Source organism: Garra rufa, chromosome 14, assembly GCF_049309525.1.
Source record: "Garra rufa chromosome 14, GarRuf1.0, whole genome shotgun sequence".
NCBI lineage: Eukaryota > Metazoa > Chordata > Actinopteri > Cypriniformes > Cyprinidae > Garra > Garra rufa.
Window position 1 is genome coordinate 10471442 of NC_133374.1, and position 27244 is coordinate 10498685.

Consider the following 27244-nt stretch of genomic DNA (forward strand, 5'->3'; position numbering starts at 1 on the left):
CCCAACCAGCCGTGACTGTCAACAGCGTCAAGACATTTTGGGTGTCTATTTTTGTCACAACAAACTGGTTAGTCCCGCCCACAGTCAAATCTGATTGGTTCTAAGTCCTGCTTTACTATGTCATGTTTTTTTTTAATTTACAGTGGTGTCCAAAAGTCTGAGACCACTACCTACACCTAAATGACTACATTTTTATTGTCATAGCAATTTAAAAATGAATATATCTTAAAAGTTAAATAAAAGTAATAAAAAAGTTAAAAAAAATAAATGTTAACAAAAAAAAAAACAAAAAAAACATGAATAATATAAATGTTATACAGTATATATAATACTATTATTGTTATTTCATTACCACTGATATGATATTATGGTTTTTGTTAATATTTTGAATTAGATTTTGTTTTTATAGCTGAAAGGTTTAGCAATTTTGTTGTGGAGTTATTTAAAAATATATATTATCATTTAATAATTATTTTATTATTAATTTATAATTATAGAAAATATTGTATTGTAATTTAAAAAAAATCATAATTTTGATAATTTATATATATTATTTATATTTATATTATTATTAATTTTATAGTTTTTTATTATAAAAAATGATATATATAAATTCTATTTTTTCTACATTTTATCTATATATTATTTATATTTATATTATTATTAATTTTATAGTTTTTTATTATAAAAATAATATATAATTTTAATTATTATAATTTTATAATAATTTTATTATTAATTTATAATTATAGAAAATATTGTTTTGTAATTAAAAAAATCTATTTTGATTATTTTATAAATATTAAATATATTATTATTATTAATTTTATAGCTATATAAAAATGTTATAATAAAAATCAAATAATTATATATGAATCATAATTTATATATATAAATATATATATAATTTTGATAAATTATATATTGTATATATAAAAAGTTTATTTTTAATTATGTAATAATTATTTTATTATTAATTTTATAATTATATAAAAATATTATATTATAATACAAATTATCATAATTCATATATATATATATATATATATATATATGAGTACAATTTTAATAAGTACAATTTAATAATTATTTCATTAATAATTAGATTACACACAATAAAAGTAATAAAAGTATTATTATAAAAATATTATAATTATTATATTAAAATAATTTTTTTTAAATAAAATTATATTTCTATTTTTTATGTATATCATTTTATATATTTTGTCATTGTCTATATTTTAAGTAATGACATTTAATTTTTATGGTTTTAGTTTCAGTTAACGCTAACACCTCTGAATTATTTCATTATCATTAATACATAGTTTAATGTAAATTATAATATTTTGGAACAATGATATATATATATATATATATATTAAAATGAATAATTCAAATATTTTCTTTGTTGTACATTTTTTAAAGTCCACAATTTTTGTTTTCCAGAGAATTGAGCTTGATTTTTTTTTATAAATGATGGACAAGGTTTTGGAGGCAGTGTGTAAACATGATTGACACAACGTGAGGTTGTATTTATTTTTTAACATACGAAAATTTTGGACAAGAATTTCAGACCTTTACACTTTTAAACCTATGTTCAGATTTGTTGCTTACTAAAGCATTTTGCTTTCAGCGAGGAGAAACTTGATATTCATAACGTGTTGAATCTCGCCTAGTTAGTCTGAGGTGTCAAAGTTAGTTATGAGTTCCTCACACTGTACATCCAGCTTCAGCTTAGTGCGGTTCTTCCCCTCAGCGTTGGAGCACTCTATGATGTAATCGCCCCCGTCTCGCCGAGAAACGTTCACGATCTCCAGGGTCCAGTCGTCGAAGTGATAACGAGGATCTCTTTCTGTCACAATCACAACCCACACAAAACAGGTGAATCACAGAGCAGTGACAATACAAATCCACAAAAAGTGAACTGTTCAAATCCTGCGCATGTACACACGCTGAAACAGCTGGCTTATCCGCTAAAACCCTACTCCTAGAGAAACCTCTTTGGAGGAATACCACAGGGAGCTCAACACGAGACTGCCGGGAAGCTTTCAACACAGAGATGAAGACCGGAAGCGCCGTGTCGCTTTCGGAGCGACAGCGACGCTCATTTAGGCTGCATACATTAGCACGAGATCACATCTGCCAAGCTGCGGTGCCAGAATTCATCGATGTTTTATTCAGAATGCATATGGCAATGTGTGTTTACGTCTGTTGGAGTGTTTAGAGCGCCTGTGAGGGTGACACGGCTCGTAATGTCATGTTGTGCTGTCTGCTACCTTTCACGAGCTTCTCGCCCTGAAAAATCCACTCGCAGGTGATTTCATCCGGATTGGCCGAGACTTTGACAGGAAGCGTTGCCGTTTCATCCTCAATGACCTGGACTTGATCGGGCTGGTCATCCGAAAACTCCGGAGGAACTGAATGACACACACAGACACCTTCTTTTGAAAGTGCTAATGTGAAAGCAAACTTATTTATACACTTAAAAATGAAAACAGGAAACAGTTACTAAGCAGAGCTTGTCACACCAAAACAGATAAATTCATAATACATTAGCAACTCCAATTAAAGAGCAACACTTTCTGTGCACTGCCATTAACACCTCATTATTTGCAGGGATGTAAATATTTATTTCATTTTAAATGTTATATAATAGTTAGAATTGAATATTTGTAAATAAAATGATTGAATTTTTTCCATATTGTAATATTTAGAATTTTTAATTTGAACACTTTCTTCTATGTTTAAAAAAAAAAGTATGTATACACACACACACACACACACACACACACACACACACACACACACACACACACACAAAGTCTATATACTATATACTAGTTTATACTATATATATATATATATATATATATATATATATATATATATAAACATGATAAAACTACGGTTATCGATTAATGCATAAAAGTAACGCATTAGTAAAAAATTACTTAAATTAGCAAGCAATTAATGGAAGAAAATAATAAATTGTATTAATTTTATTAATATTAATTTATGGGATATATGAAACTATAAGTATATTATTATATGTTTTAATGAATTCATTTCATGCATTCATTAATAAATAAATAAATAATTTATTTATTTTGTGTGATAAATAAATAAAATAAATTAAAAAAAAAAAATATATATATATATATATATATATATATATATATATATATATTTTTTTTAATTATAATTTAATAATTACTTTAACTTAACTTTTTAATACTTTTTATTAAGTTTTTTTAATGTAATTTTTTTTATTTCAGTTAATGTTATTTATGGTATTTTATATTTATGGTATTTTATATGGTTAGTTTATATCTATAACTACCAGACAAAAGTTTTTGAACAGTATTTTTTTTATTTTTTTATTTAAGAAGTTTCTTTTGCTCACCAAGCCTGCATTTATTTGATCCGAAGTACAGCAAAAACAATAAAATTTCACAACATTTTTACTGTTTAAAATAACTGCTTTCTATTTAAATATTTTTAAAAATGTAATTTATTCTGTGATTTCAAAGCTGAATTGTTAGCATCATTATTTCAGTCACACGATCCTTCAGAAATCATGTTAAAAACAGCGGTGTAGAACTTGTTCTGGTTTCTCTGATGAATAAAAAAGTTCAGAAGAACAGCATTTATCTGAAATATAAATCTTTTGTAACATTATAAATGTCTTTATCATCACTTTTGAGCAATTTAAAGCATCCTTGCTAAATAAAAGTATTAATTTCTATATCCCCAAATAAATAAATAAATTATACTGACTCCCAGCTTTTGAATGGTATAGTGTATAATGTTACAAAAGTTTTTTATTTCAGATAAATGATGATCTTTGGATCTTTACACTCATCAAAGAATCCTGAAAAAAAATGTTTTATTTATTGATAATAATAATTAAATTGTTTTTTGAACAGTCAATCTGCATATTAGAATGATTTCTGAAGGATCATGTGATACTAAAGACTGAAAATGTTGCTTTGATCACAGAAATAATTTACATTTCAAAATATATTTAAATAGGAAATAGTTATTTTGAATAGTAAAAATATTTCAAAATTGTATTGTTTTTGCTGTACTTTAGATCAAATAAATGCAGGCTTGGTGAGCAGAGGAGAATTATTTTAAAAACATTAAAAATCTTACTGTTCAAAAACTTTTGACTCGTAGCGTATATATGTACAAAATGTAAAATTATTTTATTTTTTATATATTATTATAGATATATTGTATATAATTTAAAAATTGCAACTGGACATGTTATGGTTTTTGCCATTGCAACATACTGCAGGGTTTGAAAATTTAATACAAGAACAATATTCTATTCTTCTGTTGTGAAACAAATCTGAAGAAAGGTTTAAAATATGTTCCGAAATTCATATTTACAGCAAGTAAAATGTTCTCAATTTAATTGTGGCAAAAAGGTAATTTTGCATCATGCTCATTAGAACTGATCTGTGAAAGCAGCAGATTTTGAGCGGTTTTCCTCTCTAACGTCTGGCGCTGCACTGGTCTGTTGTGAATAAGGCGAGTGATTTATTGTGCTGTTGATCTCTCTTGGGGGCTTCTGTGTCTTTGTCTCATTAATGTACATTGTGTCATTTCAGAGCGAATGAGGATTCAAATGCAGCTTTTAACACAAACCATTTGCTTACATCTACAAGCAAACACACACACACAAGCTCACACACACACTAAGAAAGTGAAAGATGAAATATAATCTTAATATAAGACAATACAGCAGACAAAGTGATAATTAATAGTCTGTTCTTACACAGAGAGATATTTAAATCACAGACTGTGGAGGTTCTGAAATAGACAAAGAGTGTGCGCAAACACACACACACACACACACACACACACACACACACACACACACACACACACACACACACACACACACACACACACAGAGACACAGTGACATTCCGTCATGCTCACAAAGCGTGTCAGGCTTTGAAGAGGTGGCTGGCTGGATCAGACAAAACAACATCAAAGTCAAACCATAATCATTGGAGACACAAAGACACACATACACACAGAAACACACACATCATATCACGTACTCACCATAAACATTAGTTGGTATAGACTCATTCAAACATACATCAGGATACTTGCCAGAGGAAAACAACAGTAATCATGTTCATACCAGAAAACTACAGAAACCAAACCCATGATAAAACTGAATCGATTAATGTATAAAAAATAATGCATTAGTAAAAATGACTTAAATGTGCAGTTTTATTAATTTAATTAATATCAATTTATGGGATATATGAAACTATATATATGTTTCAATTAATTAATTTTATGCATTCATTATAAATAAATAAATAAATAATTTAATTTTTGTGATAAATAAATAAATAAATAATTTATGGTATATGAGATAATAAATAAAGTACTACATTTACCTTCATTATTTATTTATTTTGTAATATTTTTTTTTAATTCTGGGATTATTCATTCACTTATTTATTTAACTATTTATTGTTTAATGTTACAATAGATCACTTATTTATTATTCCATATATTCCATAAATAGAAATCCCTATTTATGATTCCTATTAATCTCTATAAATAAATAAAGGAATAATTAATTTTTTTGAACATTTATAATTCCTATTTATCTCTATAAATAAATAAATAAATAAATAAAGGGATAATTTATTTTTAACATGAATGATGATGATGAATGACGATATAATAATAATAAAGTACTAAATATATTATTATTCTTTTTTTTATTCTTTTTATAAATTATGAGATTATTTATTCATTCATTCATTCGTTTAACCTATATTCTTATAACTTATAAGGCTATTCTGTTATTTGTTTATTATATACTTAATTAAAATTTTAAAAATGTTACAATTCATTCATTTATTATCCCATAAATTACATTTAAAAAAGTGTCCATATTTTTATCCATTTATCTCGCCATTAAACAAACAAACAAACAAACAAACAAACAAACAAACAAACAAACAAACAAACAAAGGTAGAATTTATTTTTACAATGAATTTATGGTATAAATACATATGAAATAAATAAAGTACTGAATTTATTTATTTATTTATTTATTTATAAATTATGGGATTATTTATTAATCCATTTAAGTATTTATTTACCCTGTATTCTTATGAATTAGTGTAATGAACTACTTTGTAATTTATTTAATTTATTATTGATAATATACATGAAATAAATAAAACAACTGAATTTATTTTTATTATTCATTATTTATTTTTAATTTATAAATTACATGTTTATTCATTAATTTATTTATGCATCTATTTATCCTGTATTCTTATAAGTTAGCTGAATGAACTATTCTGTTATTTATTATTTATTCGTTAAAGATTAGAAAACATTATAATTTATTATCCCATATATACCATCAATTATTTCAATAAATAGGCCTTATTTATTATACATATTTATCCCTCAAACAAAAATATTTTATTTTTTATTTGTACAATAAAATGTATGGTATGGTATGGTATGGTATATATATATATATATATATATATATATACATATATATATACATATACATATATATATGAAATAATAAAGTACTGAATTTATTTTTATTGTATATTTACAATATTTTATTTATAAATTATAAATTATTATTGATGTATTCCTATTATTCCTGTTATTTATTTTTTATTTATTTGTAAAAAATTACAAAACATTATAATTTATTCTTTTATTATTCTCTATTTATTACTCTTATTGATCTCTCTAATAAATAAACAAGTAAATAAATAGCATAAAGGGTGACACAATTGATTGTAAAATGGCTTAAATCAATGCTTTACTCAGTTCCAGCAAATTAGCAAATTATCGAATCAATTATCTACTGACATATGCAATTATGAGTATGATATTGATATTAATTTGATTAAATAATGACTTGTTGTCAATTGACGTCCACATTCATGTTCAAAAACTCACAGAGCACATCCAGAGTGTAGAAGTTGTTGACACCCTCGGACAGCACGTTACTGAAAGCCTGACAGGTGATCCTTTTCTTCCAGTGATGGGACTCAAGAGCGAGGGACAGCTTACTGGTTCGGGACATCCCACCAAATTCAGCCCGTTTAGGAGCCTGATGAACTCCCTTCAGCCTAAGAGAGTAAGAGAGAGAGAGAGAGAAAAAAAATTAAGCTTCATAAAAGGCACAACACAATTTACAACGTTATTTCACACGGCCATTTTATATAAAGAAGAAGAATTTCAAAAACCTCCCCTTGGAGTAACATCGCAAAAATAGACTATGAATATTCGATAAAGGCCTTCACAGTAACAGCGTTCACCCGCTGTGAAATCTTTTTGTTTGCCCGACATGCGTTAGGGCCCCGCAGGGACCATCCGACAAAACCCAAAACCTATAAAACTCGAAACGGACCACTCCTCCGCTCACAAACACTGCGGGTTTTATAGCTGAATTTCTTTAGAAATAAAAGCTGAGCCACAACATTTGGCTTAGCTGGTAAAAAAAACTACAACTGATCTGCTCACAATCGCCGTAAAGTTTCTTTTTTCAACAAGCCACGTATTGACAGCGCTCTAACAAGGTAATGACTTAGTGATCACCGGCTGCCAGTCGAAACCAAATACAGACATTAAAAAAAAAGGCTTCAGGATGGATTGCCAAACTGCCCATCAGCCTTTGCAAACATTTCACACCTTCCTGCTTCTGCAAAGAGCTTTTATTGAGCCTCCAAGCACAAATTCAGCTGTTTTTGTACAGATGCATCATCTATCATTGCACACTTCTCAGCATTAAAAACTACCTGAGTCATTTTCGAACCAGATTCATTTAAGATGCACATGAGTTTTTTGGTCCAAGGAGCAGTGCAGTCTATTGATGTGAATAAATCAGCTGGACAGCAAAAGCCCCTTGGGAATGCTACAGTATTAGCTGTATTTGTGCATGTGTGTAACGATGTGTAAGAGAGTGTTTTAGTACATGACGGGTCCCAAACTCCAGCTGATATTTGCAGGAGGATTGCTGCTTCCAGCCAGGCATTCCAGATCCAGCGTCTGACCCCTGCGCAGCTCCTGCTGCTTGGCCATGATCTTCACGCTCACCGCTGGAACTGATCGAGAGACCAAACCAAGAACAACTAATTAGAATCTGACTGATTTTAGGGCATATATCCACAAATGAAAATTAAAAAAAATAGTCATTTACTAGATATTTTCATCCAAACACACAAACAAAACTTCTAATCGTATCCATTAACAACTCCTACATGATTGATGAGAATATGTTCTTGTTGAAGACTTATAGTATTTTTGAACAAATAAAGCATTAACATTTAAACAAAATATATAAATATACAATAATATAAATATACAAAATAAACATAAATATAAAATAAATATACTTTTTATACCATCATTTTTTTAATAATTACTTACAGATGCTATGTTTATTTCTTTTTTTTTTTGTACAATTTAAATGCACCAAAAATATGATATTATATATATATATATATATATATATATATATATATATATATATATATTAATATTAATATTATATTATAAATATATTAAAGTACTATTCAAAGGTTTGGGTTCGGTAAGTCTCTTATGTTTTTAATATATTATAAAATGGATTTTTATTTCAGGAGCCATTACTCCAGTCTCCAGTATCACAAAATAAATAAAATAAATAAATATACAACCCTTTTTTATACCATTATATTTTTTCTAACTACTTAAACATTTAAAAAAATATATATATGTTATGTTTATTTCTATGATTTTTTTGTACAATTTAAATGCACCAAAAAGATGATATATTAAATACTATTCAAAGGTTTGGGTTTGGTAAGTCTCTTATGCTTAACAAGGCATATATATATATATATATATATATATATATATATATATATATATATATAATTACAATTCAAAATCGATGTTTTCTATTTTAATATATTATAAAATGTAATTTTATTTGAAGCCATTACTCCAGTCTTCAGTAACATGATCCTTTAGAAATCATTCTAATATGCTGATTTGCTAAACATTGTGTTTAAAAATGGCTGTGCTGCTTTTTAATTTTTAATTTTATTTAACTGAGTATATTAGAAAACTTTTAGAAAATCTAATTTATAAATGTCTACTCTTTGATAAATTTATTACATAAATAAAATCACACTAACTCCAAACTTTTATTAGGGATGCATCGGAATGAAAATTGCACTTGGCTGAAAACCGAAACTGGTTTGTAATAAATTGTTTATTATTTTATTAAATAATAGAAAGTAATTTTGTAAGGCTTTTTAATTTAACTCAATATTTTTAATTAACTTTTATTAACAGTAACACAAAAAATGGACAGAAAATATAATAATAAATATATCAATATATTATACTATATTTCACTTTTATTCAGCTTTATGCAACAGAATCAGATATAACTGTGTTTTTATTTAATTTCTTTTAACTAAATATCCAAATAATGTATAGTCTTACAAAGCTATTACTATCAGAGCATGTAAGCAAAGCATATATTTTTGTCTCATATTTTCAGCTGTTTTTCTCTTTCATTCAGGCGACAATTTTCAGCAGCCGAAATTTCAGTGCATCCCTAGCTATTCATCTTGTCCTATCATTTGTTTAATGACATCTTTGACAAGTGACAAAGTATGTATTAACTGGCAACTAACAAAGTTAAGAAGAGTTAAAGGTGCAGTGTGTAACATTAAGAAGGATCTATTGATAGAAATGCAATATAATGTGACCCTGGATCATGAAAACAGTCACAATTTTTGAAATTAAAAGTTATATATTATAAAAGGTGAATAAGTTTCCCATTAATGTATGGTTTGTTAGGATAAAACAATATATATACACAACTATGCTTTTCAGAGGTGTATAAAGACCTCACATAATCAACTATCATGTTTTTATTACCTTAACCTTCTACATAGAAATTGCTATTTTGCGCCGCAATGTTTCTACAGTAGCCTCAAACGGACAAAGTGTTTCGTGACTTGTTGTTCTTGCCAATGAAACACTGACACGATGATGAACAAGTAACAATAATATTCACAATAATATTCTGCACATTTAAGAAGTATACCACACTACACCTACTGCATCACACTATGGTGTGTGTGGGTTTTAGAAACGTACACAGAACTCTGAGTTTGGTTTGGGCGGACAGAACTTTCTTGGCTTTGTTGGAGCAGTCGCAGCGGTAGGTGGCCAGATTGTCACTGGGCTGGAGGGTGAGAAGCAGCTCTCGTGACACACCACGCTCTGAAGACACCTGCTTCGATGCGGTCTGCATGACTTTATTGTTCTGCAGTTCACACACAAATATGGAGGATTACTTAACGACAGCCGTGAAAAACACATTTGTTACTATAATGGAAAATGTTCATAAAACTACACACCTTCAACCACACCAGCTGACCTGTGGGATTCCCACCACTGGAGAAACAGACTAAACGAAGAGCTGTACCAGAGTGTAAGAAGACGTTTGGTGGAGGAGCATCTAACCATACCTTCTGAGGAGGATCTAAGAAAAAAAGAAAGAGGAAAAGAGGAACATACATCAACAGGACTAATAATCCAATCAGCACAAGTACACTAACAGTCACAATTTTTGAACAGTAAGATGTTTTTTAAAAGAAGTCTCTTCTGCTCACCAAGCCTGCATTTATTTGATCCAAAGTACAGCAAAAACAGTAAAATGTTGAAATATTTTTACTATTTACAATAACTGTTTTCATTTGAATATATTTTACAATGCAGTTTATTCCTGTGATCAAAGCTAATTTTTTTAGCATCATTAATTCAGTCTTCAGTGTCACATGATCCTTCAGAAATCATTCTTATATGCTGATTTGCTGTTCAAGAAACATTTTTTTTTATTATTACTATCAATTTTTTAAATACTGGAGATTTTTTTTAAATTCTTTGATGAAAAGAAAAATCCAAAGATCAGCATTTGTCTGAAATAAAAAGCTTTTGTAACATTATACACTATACCATTCAAAAGCCTGCACATTTTTTTTTTTTTGTTGTTGTTTTTGTGGAAAGAAATTATAGAAATTAATACTTTTATTTAGCAATTGCTTTAAATTGATCAAAAGTGATGATAAAGACATGTATAATGTTACAAAAGATTTCTATTCCAGATAAATGCCGTTCGTCTGAACTTTCTATTCATAAAAGAAACTTGAAAAAAAAGTTTTCAACATCATAATAATAAATGTTTTTTAATCAGCAAATCAGAATATTGGAATGATTTCTGAAGGACCGTGTGACTGGAGTTATGATGCTAAAAATTCAGCTTTGAAATCACAGGAATAAATTACATTTTAAAATACAATACAAAGTTTTTGCCGTACTTTAGATCCAATTAATGCAGGCTTGGTGAGCAGAAGAGACTTCTTTAAAAAACCTTTAAAATCTTAATGTTCAAAAACTTTTGACTGGTGGTGTATATTGGTGAAATGTTTGCAATTCAATTTCATTACTCCAATCTTCATGTCACATGATCCTTCAGAAATTATTCAAACATGCAGATTTGATGCTCAAGAAACATTTCTTGTTATTATCAACGTAAAAAAAACAGTTATGCAGATGAATAGAAAATTCGAAAAAAAAAGATTTTATTTGAAATAGAAAATGTGACATTTTAAATGTCTTTATTGCCACTTTTAAACAATCTAATGCATCCATGTTAAAAATAAGCAGTACTTTATTCAAAAAATAAAGTTCCTGGAAATCAAATCTATGACCTTGGTAGTTAAAGGATTAGTTCACTTTCAGAACAAAAATTTACAGATAATGTTCTGACCCCCTTGTCATCCAAGATGTCCAAGTCTTTGTTTCTTCAGTCGTAAAGAATAATGAATATGTATGGTGCCCCCAAGATTGAACTTTCAAAATGCAGTTTAAATGCAGCTTCAAAGGGCTCTAAATAATCCAAGCCGAGAAAGAAGGGCAACAAATTGACAATTTATATACTTTTTAACCTCAAATGCTAATCTTGTCTCGTCTCTGAGACACCCATGCGTAGTCTGTGTGATCCAGGTAAATACAGTTAAGGTATGTAGAAAAACTCCCATCTTGTTTTCTTCCTCAACTTCAAAATCGCCGTATATCGCTGCAGAAGTACCGACCCAGGGTTACAAAGTGAACATACAAAGATAATCAAACACCCTTTACAAAAAAAGGTCAAACAGCATTGTAGGATTTTGATGTTGAAGACGAAAACGAGATTTTCGACATACTCTAACTTCCTTTCTACCATAAAGACCCTTCTTCCTCGTCTGGGATCATTTAGAGCCCTTTGAAGCTGTGTTTAAACTGCATTTTGGAAGTTCAAACTCGGGGGCACCATACATATCCATTATATCGAGAGACATTTTCCTCAAAAAACATAATTTCTTAATGACTGAAGAAAGACACCCACCGTACATTATCTGTAAATTTTTGTTCTGGAAGTGAACTAATCCTTTAAGCAACTAAATTAATTAATTGATCAAGGATCATTCTAGCTAAATGTTAGAAAAAAAATGTCACTCACAGTAAACAACAAGCTCTTCAGACCGAACGCTAGAGAATCGGGTGCCTTTGTTGAATGCCTCGCAAGTGAGAGAAAGACCATTGTCCTCGCGTGACACTTTATGCGTCAAGTTAGACATTGTCATCATCCCACCATTATCCCCCTGCAACACAAATATTTCATATGAGATCTTTTATTTTTTATTGAGCATAATATATGGTCTATGAAAAGGGCTATTATAAGCAATGTGAGTGCACTCTTTGCACACAAGAGTGGAAACATTAAATCATGATACAGTGATTTACTCTCTCTGTAATGGTAGACATTCTTGAAACTGGCCTTGTGCATCAAATGTTTAATCAGAGATACTGTAGTTCATTTGATTTGATGATTAAATGCAAAGGAAATCATTTTGACAAAACCGTCCATTGTGGCTCTTATAATCTCACTAAATGCATAAATATATTTAGGTAAGGCAAAATCATGGTTTTGAAACATATTTGAATACATAGATTAGTCGCTAGTGACACAAATTGACTATAAAAACCACCATTTCTACAGGTCCTTCTGGGGAAAGTGTTGAAAAGAAGGCTTGCCTTGATCATTTTTATTTTAATTGCCAAAGTTTTAAATTCTACTCATTTGTTAAGGTCTAACTGACACCTGTTTAGAAGGTTGACCATGGCTTCATGGTTAATTACAGCCAAACATATCATAAAAAGTAGCTCTGAGAGAGAGAAAAAAGAAAATAATAAATTAACACCAACATCTAAATGTAAGATCAGATGTAAAACACCTCCAAATGAACAAGGAGGGTCCTGTGAAGCGCCGAGCAGCCTCGGGTCGGCTTTTATTCACTTATGTTTCATTCAAATCAACCTCTGGAGAGGAAGAGCGGAGATTAAAAAAAAGAGAGACTCCAAAAGCCCCTGTCTCACCGAATATTATGTAGTAACTAATAGAATCTAAAGTAAAAGCAGAGTCTTGATGGAGACACACTCTCGGGTCAAGGCTCGCCGGCTTTATTTCGTACAATAATTGAGAATTATTCCTTTAATCAAGCGCTACACCTCACAAAGCTTTTTGCTGTCGGTGGAATGGCTCGTGAGAGTGTTTAGATGGTAGCTTGTATTGTTGATGGACCTATCAAACGCAAGACATGGAAACAGTGCCAAATTAAAAAGAAAAAATGCTGCAAAGCAACTATAAGGCTGAACGAGTATAATGGGTGACGTTGTACATCATTGAACTGCAGCTACAGTATCTAGCATCAAGGATTTTGTATTAATAGTAAAAGATTTAGGATGAACAGAGTAGAAATTTAAGATGATTCCATATTGAGGGAAACTACCAGACTATAGCCATTTTTGTAAGAGGAGAGTTTCCCATCTTCGATCTTGACTGTAAAGCGTTAGGTTGAATACCTCAGAGATGGAAACATTCGTTCTGTTGAGCTCCTTGAACCCGAGCCACCAGCGGATATGGACCGGAGGATTACTAGAGGAAGTGTGACAGCACAGATTGATCTCCTCTCCCTCTATGGCTTCAAATGAACCCAGTAACGTTACTTTGGCTGGCTCAACTGTGAGGAAAAGTGAATACCGCAACAGAAAAAGCAGCAAAATAAATAGACAGTCAGCAGATCTTTTCAGCAAATTGTTCAAAAACGCTAGTCATGCCACCAAGGATTCAAGGCCATTAAGATATGTTCTCATGATCCTCTTACAGCCCAGAAATAATGATCTAGCTGATCAATGAAATGGTGAGTGAAGTGTCTGGAGAGATCGTCTAATAACACCCAACTGGTATCAGTATTTGTGTACACTAGGATATATTGTCAGTAAGCTGTACGTGCCAATGAAAGCAGATTTGAGATAAGAAAGGGTTATTTGACATTGGAATTTGTTGTGACAAGACCGTCATGAACCATCCTCTGTTAATGAAAGATTACAGAAACTGCAAGTAGCAGGAAGTATTGACCTGATTTACTTGTCAGCCATGATACAGCCATGTGTAATTGGCTTATGGTAAGTGACAGTGTGTCATGAAAGATCAAGCTTTTGTTTTAAGGCTATGTTGAACACCACTAGCAAAGAGAGGCTTGTGGCCTTCTTAGAAGTTTGATGTGTTTTTAAGCAGAAGTTTTTAAAAGATTGATAGCTATACTGTGTCCTGGACCACTCACAAAGGACGGTGAGAGTGCGAGTGAGGGACATTGGTGAACGAGAAACTTGGTTGATGCTTTCGCACTGCAGCACAGCATGATTGTCCTCTGGCTTCACCTCCATTTTCAACACACTACTGGACCGACGTGACACAATATCCTCCTCCCAGCTAGTGGACAGGACTTCGCCATTCTGAAAAAGATTAAAGTAATGACACAGACAGATGTATAGACAGAACAAACATATGGATGGATAGACAGTCAGCTGGATAGGCATATGTACTCTATAAGAATAGACAGACATACAAACATAAAGAAAGACGATAGACAGACAGACATATGAATAGATGTATGGACAGAGAGATCACACAGACTGACAGACAGACATACGGATAGACAGATGGATAAATATGGCTAAACAAATAGATAGACAGACAGACGGACATACAGATGGATAGACATGGCTAAACAGATAGAAAGACAGACAGAGAGACAGACAGATGGATGGATTGACAAACAGGTGGACAGACATGGTGAAACAGATAAAAAGATAGACAGACAGATGGATAGATAGATGGTTTGATAGACGGATGGATAGACAGAGAAATGGATAGACAGTTACAGTTGATGGATAGACATGGCTGGAAAGCTAGATAGAACAGGCAAACATACAGATAGACAGATGGATAAATGTGGTAAGATAGATATAGAGACAGACAGACAGACAGACAGACAGACATGCTAAAAGATAGATGGAAAAATAGATGGTTTGACAGACAGACAGACAGACAGACAGACAGACAGACAGACAGACAGACAGACAGACAGACAGACAGACAGATGGTTAGACATGGCTAAACAGATAGATAGAAAGATAGAGAGACGATAGATGGATAGATAGACGTTTAACAGAAAGACAGACAGACAGATGGATAGACATAGTAAGATAGATAGACAGACAGACAGATAGACAGACAGACAGACAGACAGAAGGACAGACATGGCTAAACAAATAGAAAGATAGTGGTGACAGACAGACAGATGGACAGACAGACAGACAGACAGACAGACAGACAGACAGACAGACAGATGGATAGACATGGCTAAACAGATAGAGACAGAGAGATGGATAGATGGTTTAACAGAAAGATAAATAGACAGGCAGACAGACAGACAGATTAGGTTAGACAGTCAGATGGATAGACATGACTAGACAGCCAGACAGATAGACGGATAGACATAGTAAGATAGATAGACAGACAGACAGATAGACAGACAGACAGACAGAAGGACAGACATGGCTAAACAAAAAGAAAGATAGTGGCGACGGACAGACAGACAGACAGACAGATGGATAGACATGGCTAAACAGATAGAGACAGAGAGATGGATAGATGGTTTAACAGAAAGATAAATAGACAGGCAGACAGACAGATTAGGTTAGACAGTCAGATGGATAGACATGGCTAGACAGCCAGACAGATAGACGGATAGACATAGTAAGATAGATAGACAGACAGATAGACAGACAGTGTGTTTCCCTACTGTCTACCACAGTGACCCTCAGCATGTGCGTGTTTATATGTTAAACACTGTGGTATCAAATGTTTACACATTCTATTTTGTTACACTGTTTTTCAATTTTGTTAATTAAATTGTTATTTATTTTTTAATTTTTTAATTATTTAGATGTTCTCATTGTTATTATTATGTTCCTCGACATATACTTAGGCCAGCTTTGGCAATATTGTAATTTTACAGTCATGCCGATAAAGCAATTTTGAATTTGAATTTGACAGATGTTATATGGACAGACATGGCTAGACGGACAGAAAGACAGACAGACAGACAGATGGATACATAAATGTTTAATAAAAAAAACAGACAGACAGACAGACAGACAGACAGATAGATGTGTCTGAGATCAGTCATCCAGTCAACAGTGTTGCAGACGCTAACATTTGCATTAGCTGAAAATTATTAGAGATGTCAGGACTGACACATTTTATCAAAGTAAACTGAGAGTCTGCACTGTGAGTCTGTCTGCGGGACACTACATGAATTGAAAAGTAGATTCGACTGCCTAGACTTCACTTGCAAATGATTTAAAGCTTGACATCTTCTCTCTGTCTCTAAACACAGACGTTTAATAAAGTTCTTGGTTGCAGCTCTCAGCTTTCCCCTAGGCTTGCTGAGTTTAGTCATTCACTCACACGCACACACCAAAACCGCTAAATAAATGGGTGAATTAAAAAAATACATTTATCATAGTTTCCTAATGTCCTATTTAAGAGAAAAATTTACACAAGGGCAGTCCACTTAACATTACCCGAGAGCCACTCTCCGAGTGTCTTTAAGAAATGTTGAATGGCCTTTATAAAAAGCATTGCTTTTGTTCATTCTGTGCTCTCAGCATAGTCTCTCTTTGTGAACATATGCACGCTGTTATCTCGAGTTGGTCCTCCGACACAGTCTCAGCAGAATTTTCAGTGGCAGCGAAGCTTTGCATCACATTTATTAAGCTGTTTGAGACGCCAATGCTTCATAATTTCAGAGGTTGTGAAAACGTAAAGAATATAACAACCACCGGTGCACCTGCCAGATTCTACCTAGCTTCAAATTACTTTAGCAACCTACGTTCCACTGTGACCTTACTTTGGCATTACATTCATGGTAATTGGCCTGCAAAGCGTTTCGGTAAACAGCTCTCGCATGGTTGAATGATGCAGCCCATAATTTTTCATCTAACAGCTACCTGCTTAACGTAACATTTGGACCAATTTTTATAAGTGGCACTTTCCATGAATGCAGTACACTTTGGTGTCCCGTGACTTTTTAGAGGCACAAATCCCATGTCTTTTGGTTTGTGAATCACATATGCTAAGTAAACTACTAAATTAACCTAATATCCTCTACCCAAAAAGTAATTATTTTGGCTTCTGGCACCTCATAGGTACTGACTTTCACAAAAGTACTGTATCAACAATAAAACCATAGAATAATTATTAGTAATTATTATAAATCATTTTACAAAATGTATTATATATACTGTATAGTTCACCCAAAAATGAAAATTACCCCATGATTTACTCACTGTCAAGCCATCCTAGGTGCATATGACTTTCTTCTTTCAGATGAATACAATTGGAGTTACATTATAAAATGTTCTGACTCTTCCAAGCTTTATATGGCAGTGAATGGCTGTTGAGATTCATTAGTCCAATTTAAGTCTAATAAAGTGCAACCATCCATCATAAAAAGTGCTCTACACGACTTTAAAACTTTATAAACCATAATCTCTATCTTATGTTACAGCTACATCCTACGTCATTCACTGGAACGCCACTCTCTTGTGAAGCTGTGTATGACAGTTAGCGGAAGCTAGAGATTATGGTTTATAAAGTTTTAAAGATAGATATTTTTCTTACATAAACGCATTGATTCACTTCAGAAGGCCTTTATTAGCCCACTGGAACTGTGTGGAGCACTTTTTATGATAGATAAATGCACTTTATTGGGCTTCAAAATTTCAACACCCATTCACTGCCATTATAAAGCTTGGAAGAGCTAGAGCGTTTTTAAATATAGGTCCGATTGTATTCATCTGAAAGAAAAAAGTCATATACACCTAGGATGGCTTGAGTGTGAGTAAAACTATCCCTTTAATGAACCTGAGTTAACATGAACTAACAATACAACAGTTGTGTTTGTATTAAATGTTAGAGAAATTAATAAATAATGTAACAAATGTAATGCTAATATTAGATCTTCTAGTGTTACTGATAAAAAAAAAACTAATTTCTTTCATTTGTGAGAAATAAAAGTCTATTAAAAACAACTATAAAACAAGCTTATTTTGTACCATGGTCCAGTAGAGAAAGAGGCCAAGTAATTATTCCAGAAAAAGAAAAGGGCAACCGAGGATGAATTTCTCATGTTTCTCTCACCTTAGCCCAATGCAGAGTGGCCAGTGGGTTGCCCCCGTACGACATGCACACCACCCTTAGAAAGGAACCAGCTTTGACCTCTTCATTTTCCAATCCCATGATCACCGGAGGCTGCGGGGGAACTGAACGAAGCGAATGAAGGGTTACGACATCAATAGACAAAAGTTTGAATCATTTGTATGTGATCGCATGCATCGCAGCTCGGCTCACGAGATTCTTGAGGAGAAATGAAAAGAGGAACGGTTCATGTGCGAGAAGGAGGGAAAATATTATTAAAACAAAAGATCTTGCCTTTGTTCTGAGAAGACGGGCGTCTTTTCATGTTAGAGCCAGTCATGACAGATGAAGTGGAGGAAGAAGAATAAAGAACAAGGTAGAAAAACGACCACAAGTTCGAGCATCACAGCATCAGGAAGAGCACGACTCTATTTTAGTCTTGTACAACATTGTTAAATCGAGGACATTTAACGCCAGTGCAGCGGGAAGACATCGCTTGTCCTTTTGATGAAACCATTAAGTACAAAGAGCGACCCACACACTGGCACCAGTCCATAAACCAAAATAACAGATGTTTAAACCGTAATAAGGCAATGTGGAACATGAATAAATTACAGTGGGGCTGCTGAATAATACATTTGCCATAAAATAAATTATGGGGCTGGGCCGCTCTTTGTTATTGCCCCAATCAGTTTGGAAGCGGACGCGATGGACGGACGAGAGTCTGCCATGACAAAGTGCCGTCTTGCTCACAATCTGCTGCGGATGAAAATGGGCAGTGGAAAGTTGGATTTGATGGGCCAGGCGTGCTGAGTAAGACAGCGTTGCTGGCCATCGGTTCTGCTACATTAGCACTTATTGCACTGGCTGGGCGGTAATGGAACCATGAGTTGGGGTGAGGGAAGGGGGGCCAGTGTTTTAAAGCATAAATTTAGTGAGCAGAAAAAATGTGATTGGCGTTTCGGTGGAAGCTTATGCCTGTGAAATGCATCATATCACATGGAATTTAAAATGTGCATTAGGCCGCATCGGTTTTCAAAGCTCACCTAATGACGTAACAGATAAGCTTACAAAGTGAATTAACATGGAAAAATTACGTGATAAAACATGATGCACTAAACTGATTTGAAAGCTGTTTCGTTTTAAAGTCAACATGAAACAGAAATCAACCCTACTTGGCAGAACATAGCAACCTGACACTGATACCTTAAAGGGATAGTTCACCAAGAAAGTTTGCATGAAAGATATTGTGAAAAATGTCTTGTCCGTAGCATAAAAGTCAGTGGGGTTCAATGTGGTTTTGAATACCATTTACAGTACTTTTAATTGTATGGACGAAAATTTTTTTTTTAATAATTTGTTTTGTTTTGTAGAAGAAAGCCAGGTCTGAAATGTCATGATGGTACAGAGCCTCTAATTTGACATGGTGAAGAAAAAAAACATATGCTGGGAGGAATATTTTAATGATTTTTTACACAAAATTTTTCATTCTCTCGTAGAAGTATTGAGTTCCCCTGAGAAAATTAACTTTCTCTCTCAAAAGTAGGGATGCACCGATACCAATCGGCCGATAAAGCTTGCGCGTTTTGTCAGTAAAGCCGGTTCTGTAATCAGCGGTAAATGCCATCAGGTGCGTGATTTCACGTTGAGCCGTATATACTACACACAGCCGTTGTTTACCGACGAGCTGCGCAAATCAATGTTCATTATCAGTGTGAATGTGCGCAGCTCGTCAGTGAACAACGGCTGTGTGTAGTATATACGGCTCAACGTGAAATCACGCACCTGATGGCATTTACCGCTGATTACAGAACCGGCTTTACTGACAAAACACGCAAGTTATCGACCGATAAGGATCGGTGCATCCCTACTCAAAAGTAATTTGAGTGTTCTCGCAAAAGTAGTTCTCCTGAGAATCTTTGTGTTTGCTTTAAATATTTGCGTTTCCGAATTAAAAAAAAATAGATGATGATACAGCATGTCACAAAAGTGAGCATATCCCTCACATTTCAGCAACTATTTTAGTATATATTCTCAAGGGACAATACTATAGAAACTTATATATTTTAGAGTAGTCAATGTGCAGCTTGTATAGCAGTATATATTTATTTGTTCCCTGAAAATACTCAACATACAGCTATTATTATTATTATTAGCTGGCAAAAAAATGTGTACACCCTAAGTGATAACAGCAGTATGTTGTTTAACCATGCAAAGCCACATGCCCTATTCATTATGTTTTTTTCTGCTTAAAAGGACCATACAAACTTGTGTATCTTGTATTAGAGCAGTTAAAATTAGGTGCCTTAAGTACAATTCTCTCATACTGACCACTGGATGTTCCACATGGCATCTCATGGCAAAGAACTCTCTGAGGATTTGAGAATTAGAATTGTTGCTCTCCACAAAGATGGCCAAGGCTATTAGAGGTAGGTTCAGTAACCCTGAAACCAATTTACACTACAGTGGTCAGGGTCATACAGAGGTTTTCTAAGGTGGGTTCCATTCAGAACAGGCCTTGCAAGGGTCGATCAACAAAGTTGAGCACTCGTTCTGTGCGTCAGGTGCAGAACCTGGCTTCAAAAAAACAGACGCATGAGTGCTGCCAACATTGCTTTAAAGGTTGCAGAAGTAGAAGGTCAGCTTGTCAGTGCTCAGACCATATGCTGCACACTGCAACAAGTTGGTTTGCATAGGCATCATCCCAGAAGGAAGCCTCTTCTGAAGCTGGCTCACAAGAAAGCCTGCAAACAGTTTGCTGAAGACAACCTGTCCAAGAGCATGAATTATTGGAACCATGTCCTGTGGTCTGATGAGACTATAAGATAAACTTGTTTGGCTCAGATGGTGTCCAGCACGTGTGGCGATGCCCTGGTGAGGAGTACCAAGAAACAGTCAAGCATGGTGGTGGTAGCATCATGGTCTGGGGTACTGCTGGTACTGGGGAACTGCAGTTAATTGAGGGAAACATGGATTCCATTATGTACTGTACATTTCGAAGCAGAACATGATGCCTTCCCTCCAAAAACTAGGCCGGATGGCAGTTTTCCAACATGATAACGACCCTAAACACACCACCAAGATGACAACTGCCTTGCTGAGGAAGATGAAAGGTGAATGTGATGGGGTGGCCAACTATGTCTCCAGACCTGAACCCTATTAAGCACCTATGGGGCATCCTCAAGAGTAAAGTTGATGTGTCTAACATCCAGCAGCTCCGTGAGGTGATCCCAGCAACAACCTGGGCAGCTCTGGTCAATTCCATGCCCAGGATGATTAAGGCAGTGCCAGATAACAATGGTGCTAACACAATATATTGACACTTTGGACACTTAGGGTATACTCACTTTTGTTGCCAGATATTTTGACAATAATGGCTGTATGTTGAGTAATTTTCAGAGGACAGTAAATCTATACTGCTATACAAGCTGCACATTGACTACTCTAAAATATATCTGAGTTTAATTTCTATAGTATTGTCCCTTGAGAAGATATACTAAAATGGTTGCTGAAATGTAAGGGATGTGCTCACTTTTGTGAGACACTGTACCTGTGGACGAATAAAACTTCCTAAAGACCTGTGTCTTTGTTCTCTCCACTTTAGCCCTGATGCCTTTGAGGCTGTTAGTAGACCACAGCTACTGAAAGAGCTTACAAACGGCAGAGACAAGACACACTAGATGCCATATAACATTTGGTTTAAGCCTGCGCTCATATCCATCACCACCTCCGAGCTCTTTCAGTAGCTGTGGTCATTGTATCGGTATTTTATTTTCCGAGATGTATTTTGAGTTGAGTTGCTGTAAAAAATAGCAACACTGAGTGCCAGTAGCTTACAGAGTGGATTTTTCTTCATAATATACACCGTTCATGGGTTTTCTACTACAAATTTCAGTAAGAGACTGTATTTAGGTTATATAACACCATACAAGTCTTAATACCTGGTGTTCTCTCAAAAAAGTACTAAGTTCTCCCAAGAAAGTTTGTATTCTCTAGAAAAACATTTGATGCTTACTCCACACAAGAAACCTTGTGTTTGCCCTCCAAGAAGCTTATCTGAAGGTTAGGAAACAATTTTTACCATGTACCTTGAGGGGCTCCATATAAGAATGAGGAAATGGTGACAAATTTTTGGGTGAACTATGATTTTAAAGAGTTATTTCCATTTCATCCAATCCTTAAATATAATTTGGTTGGTGTAATGTAATGTATTTAGATGTTAAATATAATTTTTGACTTTAATTGCAGTCATACAATAAACACTTTTCACAATAGCCAATGGATAAAGTCAACATTTTTTTCTCATTTAATATCATGTTTCACTACTAAATAAGTCACAATGTGGAAGGAAAATGGCAGACATCGCTTCATGTTGACTTTAATGGTTTGGGGTGTACTCCTGGTACTTAGTATGTGTTATCGTCTCAGAGTAAAGGGCAAATTTCTTTTCATAGTAAAAGGACCCAGAGTATTACTTGACAGGAAAAAAGCCCAATTGACTACGAGTCACACAGCTGTGGCCATGAACTCAGAACAGTGTGAGAAAATCAGATTTAAATTCAAAGTCATGGTGATTTTCATTATTTACAGTATGTGCTCCATTTAATTAAACTCAGCTTGAACTGAGATTTCAAATTCCAAATTCATTGGCTCTTCACATCACGCACAAAAAAAAAAACATATCACCACTGATGATTAATTATTAGAAGTAATTAACTGTAACACATTCATGTGAATGTACAGAATGGCAGGGTTCTTACAGTATACCCTCATGGTCATCCTAGTCTCGAGCGCTCGAGCAGCGGCTGGGTTCTTCGTTCGACATATCAGCTGCCTTGCGTTGTCTGAACTTCGTGCCCTGATGCTGTAAAGAGAGAGCAGGGTTGGCTTGCGTTAATGTGTTTCACACTGTGGCACTCTCTCATCCCCGATGTTGCCACAATTACCCACAAACCCACTGAGCTCATAACTTTACTCCATTTGCCAGCCTGGAGCGCTGCCAGCATACACTTCACTGTACCTGGCCTCCAAGATTTGATTTGTCAGCAATACCTTATTCAAGAGCGCAGCAAAAGTGGAATGCAGAAGATATTCTAAAAAAAAAAAAAAACCTCCACATGGATTTAAGGATTTGCACATAGACTAAACATTTATGAGGCTGCAAAATCTGGTTCAGTCTAGGTAATTATGCAGCATGTAAAGTTAAAAAAAGATTTTAATAAATAAAACATGTGGTTTTACAATATATCACCACTGAAATGAAATACTAGTACGGAAGACTCTACAACTAAGGGCATCAATTCCATTGTCATCTCGCACATCATTCCAACTAGTATGAATTTCTTTCTTTGAAAGAAGACGTTAGGCAGAATGTCCAGGCTGCTCATTTGCATACAATAAAAGTGAATGAATACTGAGGCTTTCAAGTTTCAAATATGAAAAAAGCACCATAAAGTGACACTTTGAGGATATATTTCAAGACTTCTGAAGCCATATGACAGCTTTGCATGAGAAAAGTACAGAAATTTAGGTCATAACTCACTTAAACTCTTTCCCCTCTGCTGTAGTTCTTATTCACACTTGTCTACAAAGTAAAAATTGCCTTGCCTGACTGACAACTATATGGCATGTTTGAATATTTATTTATTCTAATTTAGAATTTTTGGGCATTAAGTTACATATATAAATACATACAAATATACATGTTTGCATTGGAATAAACAATAGATTAATGAGACCAAAGACTGCTCATTGGATTTACCCAAAAGTAATTATATCTTATGTTTAACCACTCAGAGCCAGTGGCAAATCCCAGAATATCTGGCCATTATCTTTATTAAGAAACAACATTTTTGAAGTCTATTAATATGTTTATATATCTTTATAAAATTATAGTGGATTTTTGCATCCGCCATGATGCTCGTTGTGAGAAATATGATATAAAGGTGAAATGGTTGGAGTTACGATATCACTAGAATATCGCACTCCTTTCAGCAAATCAGATTTGAGGACCAGAAAGAACTGTTATATATATATATATATATATATATATATCCACTTTAATTTAAGAATAATACTGTTTTTGTGTCATGGAAAGTAGTTTTAAGAGATTTTTAGGTGAGAATGTACTTGTTTGGAATAAAGATAATGTCTATTTGAAAATTTGCGTCAATGTTTTCGGAAATGTGCGCTCCAGGGCGTCAGCTGGCATTCAAACGAGAGCAGCCTTATTGGCCAGTTCTTCTGGAATTTGCCTCTGATGTCTCTATAGTGGTTAAACATGAGATATAATTTGTTTTGGGCAAATGTAATGGACAGTTTTTGGTCTCATTAATCTATTATTTGTTCCAGAGCAAACGGTTTTGGCAAAATCTCATCATGTTAATGTAAATTCAATGTTTTATATCAGAGCGCTGCCTCTGTACTTTTGACTGAATTTAGCAACTTTTATAATAGCTGTTGTTGTATAATGTGGCGTTTGCGTAAACCTTCTGCAGTTATGTCTCAAATTAATGTAAACAGTTGAGAATGGCAAATCCTCACCTATAAATAATATTTTATATAAAATAATATTTTGAATTGAACACAATCATGAATGAGATTTGGGAGCTACACCAGAAAAAAAAAAATGTCTGGACCTTCTGCTAAACATCTGCTAAACAACCTGCTGTATTCAATGGAAGAAATTAAAACATACAGGTTTGGAATAACATGAAAGTAGATAAATATAAGAACATTTTTGGGATAACTGTACCTTGAAACATTGCTTGAATACCCAAAGGCCTATTGTCCTATCACTACACCACTGTCCCCCACAAATAAACAGCTTTCGAAGATCGAAAACGAATGAAGAAGAATTCAGAAAGTTTTTCAAAAGGTCAAACTCTTCCGACCTTTTTGTCTTTGCCTTTCTGTGCAGTATATAAAACATAACCTTAGTTATTTTAAATAAGACAAACTGTGAAGGACATACAATAAAAGTTAAAACGGTGACAAGAATTCAGCTTCGAAGAACCTTCTATACCTTCATTGTTTGCACACAGACTTACTTGACTTCAGCATGAGTGTTTAGAAGTTTATCCTGTGAGCCTGACATTGTAAAAGAATCGGTTTCTGTCAGCTCCTCTCCATCTGAGAAAGAAAAAAGACGACGAGAGAAAAAAAAAAAAAACACAAAAAAAGTTAGAGTCAGTAGGCTGCCTCAGGGTACTTCTTGCCAAGGGATGGCGTGACACAAACTTAGTAAATGAATCATGAAGTCTCGAGGTTTGAGTTTACAGCCACTGCTTTGAAAGCTCCCAGCGAGAGTTTTCATCTTTTATCGGCGTTGTGTATCTACAGAGTAATTCTCTCATAAGAGCCCCACTTAATGGACGTAATAAAGCGTTGGGCTCTTAAGCAACGGCGTACCTCTGAACATGGTGATTTCTGCAGGAGGTTTTGCATCAGGAGCGATGCAGGTCACCATGTATTCGTCTCCCTCCACCCACGGCTCATCAGACTCCAGCTGGATGTACGGCTGTGAGGGCGGGACTTAGACAAGAGAGAGAGTGTGGAGAAGGTGAGGAGAGATTAACCGGCAGGGGATTGTCACAATATATTATTTTATTGCAAGCTGTGAACTCATTTGGTGTCTGGTTGAAGAGATATTTCAGAGCTTTAAAACACACATGCACACAGACACAAACACACAAATACAGTTGTGTTTCTGAGCTTCGGCGCAAGCTACTTTGCAGAAAGAATTGAGGAAATGGGTTTTGGCTACATCATGAAAAAATGGTTTATGTAGAGAGTAATAATGTCTTATTTTCTGTGGTCAGTGCATTTAAAACATTAGCTGCGTTTCCATTACCCTTTAAATTGTGCAAATTGAAATTGCGAATTGAAAATATGCCTAATGAAACCATGTCAATTATGCAAAAACTATCATATATCGCAAAAACGTTTTTACGCTCACATGAGGTGGTTTTTCAGGCAATTTGTAAAAGGAATATTTCGCAAAACAGCAATGGAAACTTTTTTTTTGCATTTACAGGTCATATTCGATTAAATATAGCCAAAATCCCACAAAAATCTGTTGCTATGACTTATCACGAGAGGAAAAAATATGTTTCTGTCACATTAATGGTTATGAAAATGGTATGTATGTATATATATATATATATATATATATATATATATATATATATATAGAGAGAGAGAGAGAGAGAGAGAGAGAGATAGAGATATATAGTACAGACCAAAAGTTTGGACCCACCTTTGAACCAAAGTTTTCTTTATTTTCATAACTATGAAAATTGTAGATTCACACTGAAGGCATCAAAACTATGAATTAACACATGTGGAATTATATACATAACAAAAAAGTGTGAAACAACTGAAAATATGTCATATTCTAGGTTCTTCAAAGTAGCCACCTTTTGCTTTGATAACTGCTTTGCACACTTTTGGCATTCTCTTGATGAGCTTCAAGAGGTAGTCACCTGAAATGGTTTTCACTTCACAGGTGTGCCCTGTCAGGTTTAATAAGTGGGATTTCTTGCCTTATAAGTGGGTTTGGGACCATCAGTTGT

At 33.6% G+C, this 27244-nt stretch overlaps 1 protein-coding gene across 1 annotated transcript; it reads right to left on the minus strand.

Moving 5' to 3' along the window:
- Positions 1–1676: 1676 nt before the first annotated feature.
- nphs1 (NPHS1 adhesion molecule, nephrin) lies at positions 1677–26262 on the minus strand (the record flags this gene model as incomplete). Its single annotated transcript, XM_073818357.1, is given in 13 exon segments — positions 1677–1852; positions 2277–2417; positions 6977–7149; positions 7995–8124; positions 10178–10346; positions 10441–10565; positions 12585–12726; positions 13988–14145; positions 14749–14920; positions 18675–18796; positions 23432–23535; positions 25721–25802; positions 26082–26262. Coding segments are annotated over 13 exon segments (1875 nt in total), but the record flags the coding sequence as incomplete, so codon positions are not given.
- Positions 26263–27244: the final 982 nt, after the last annotated feature.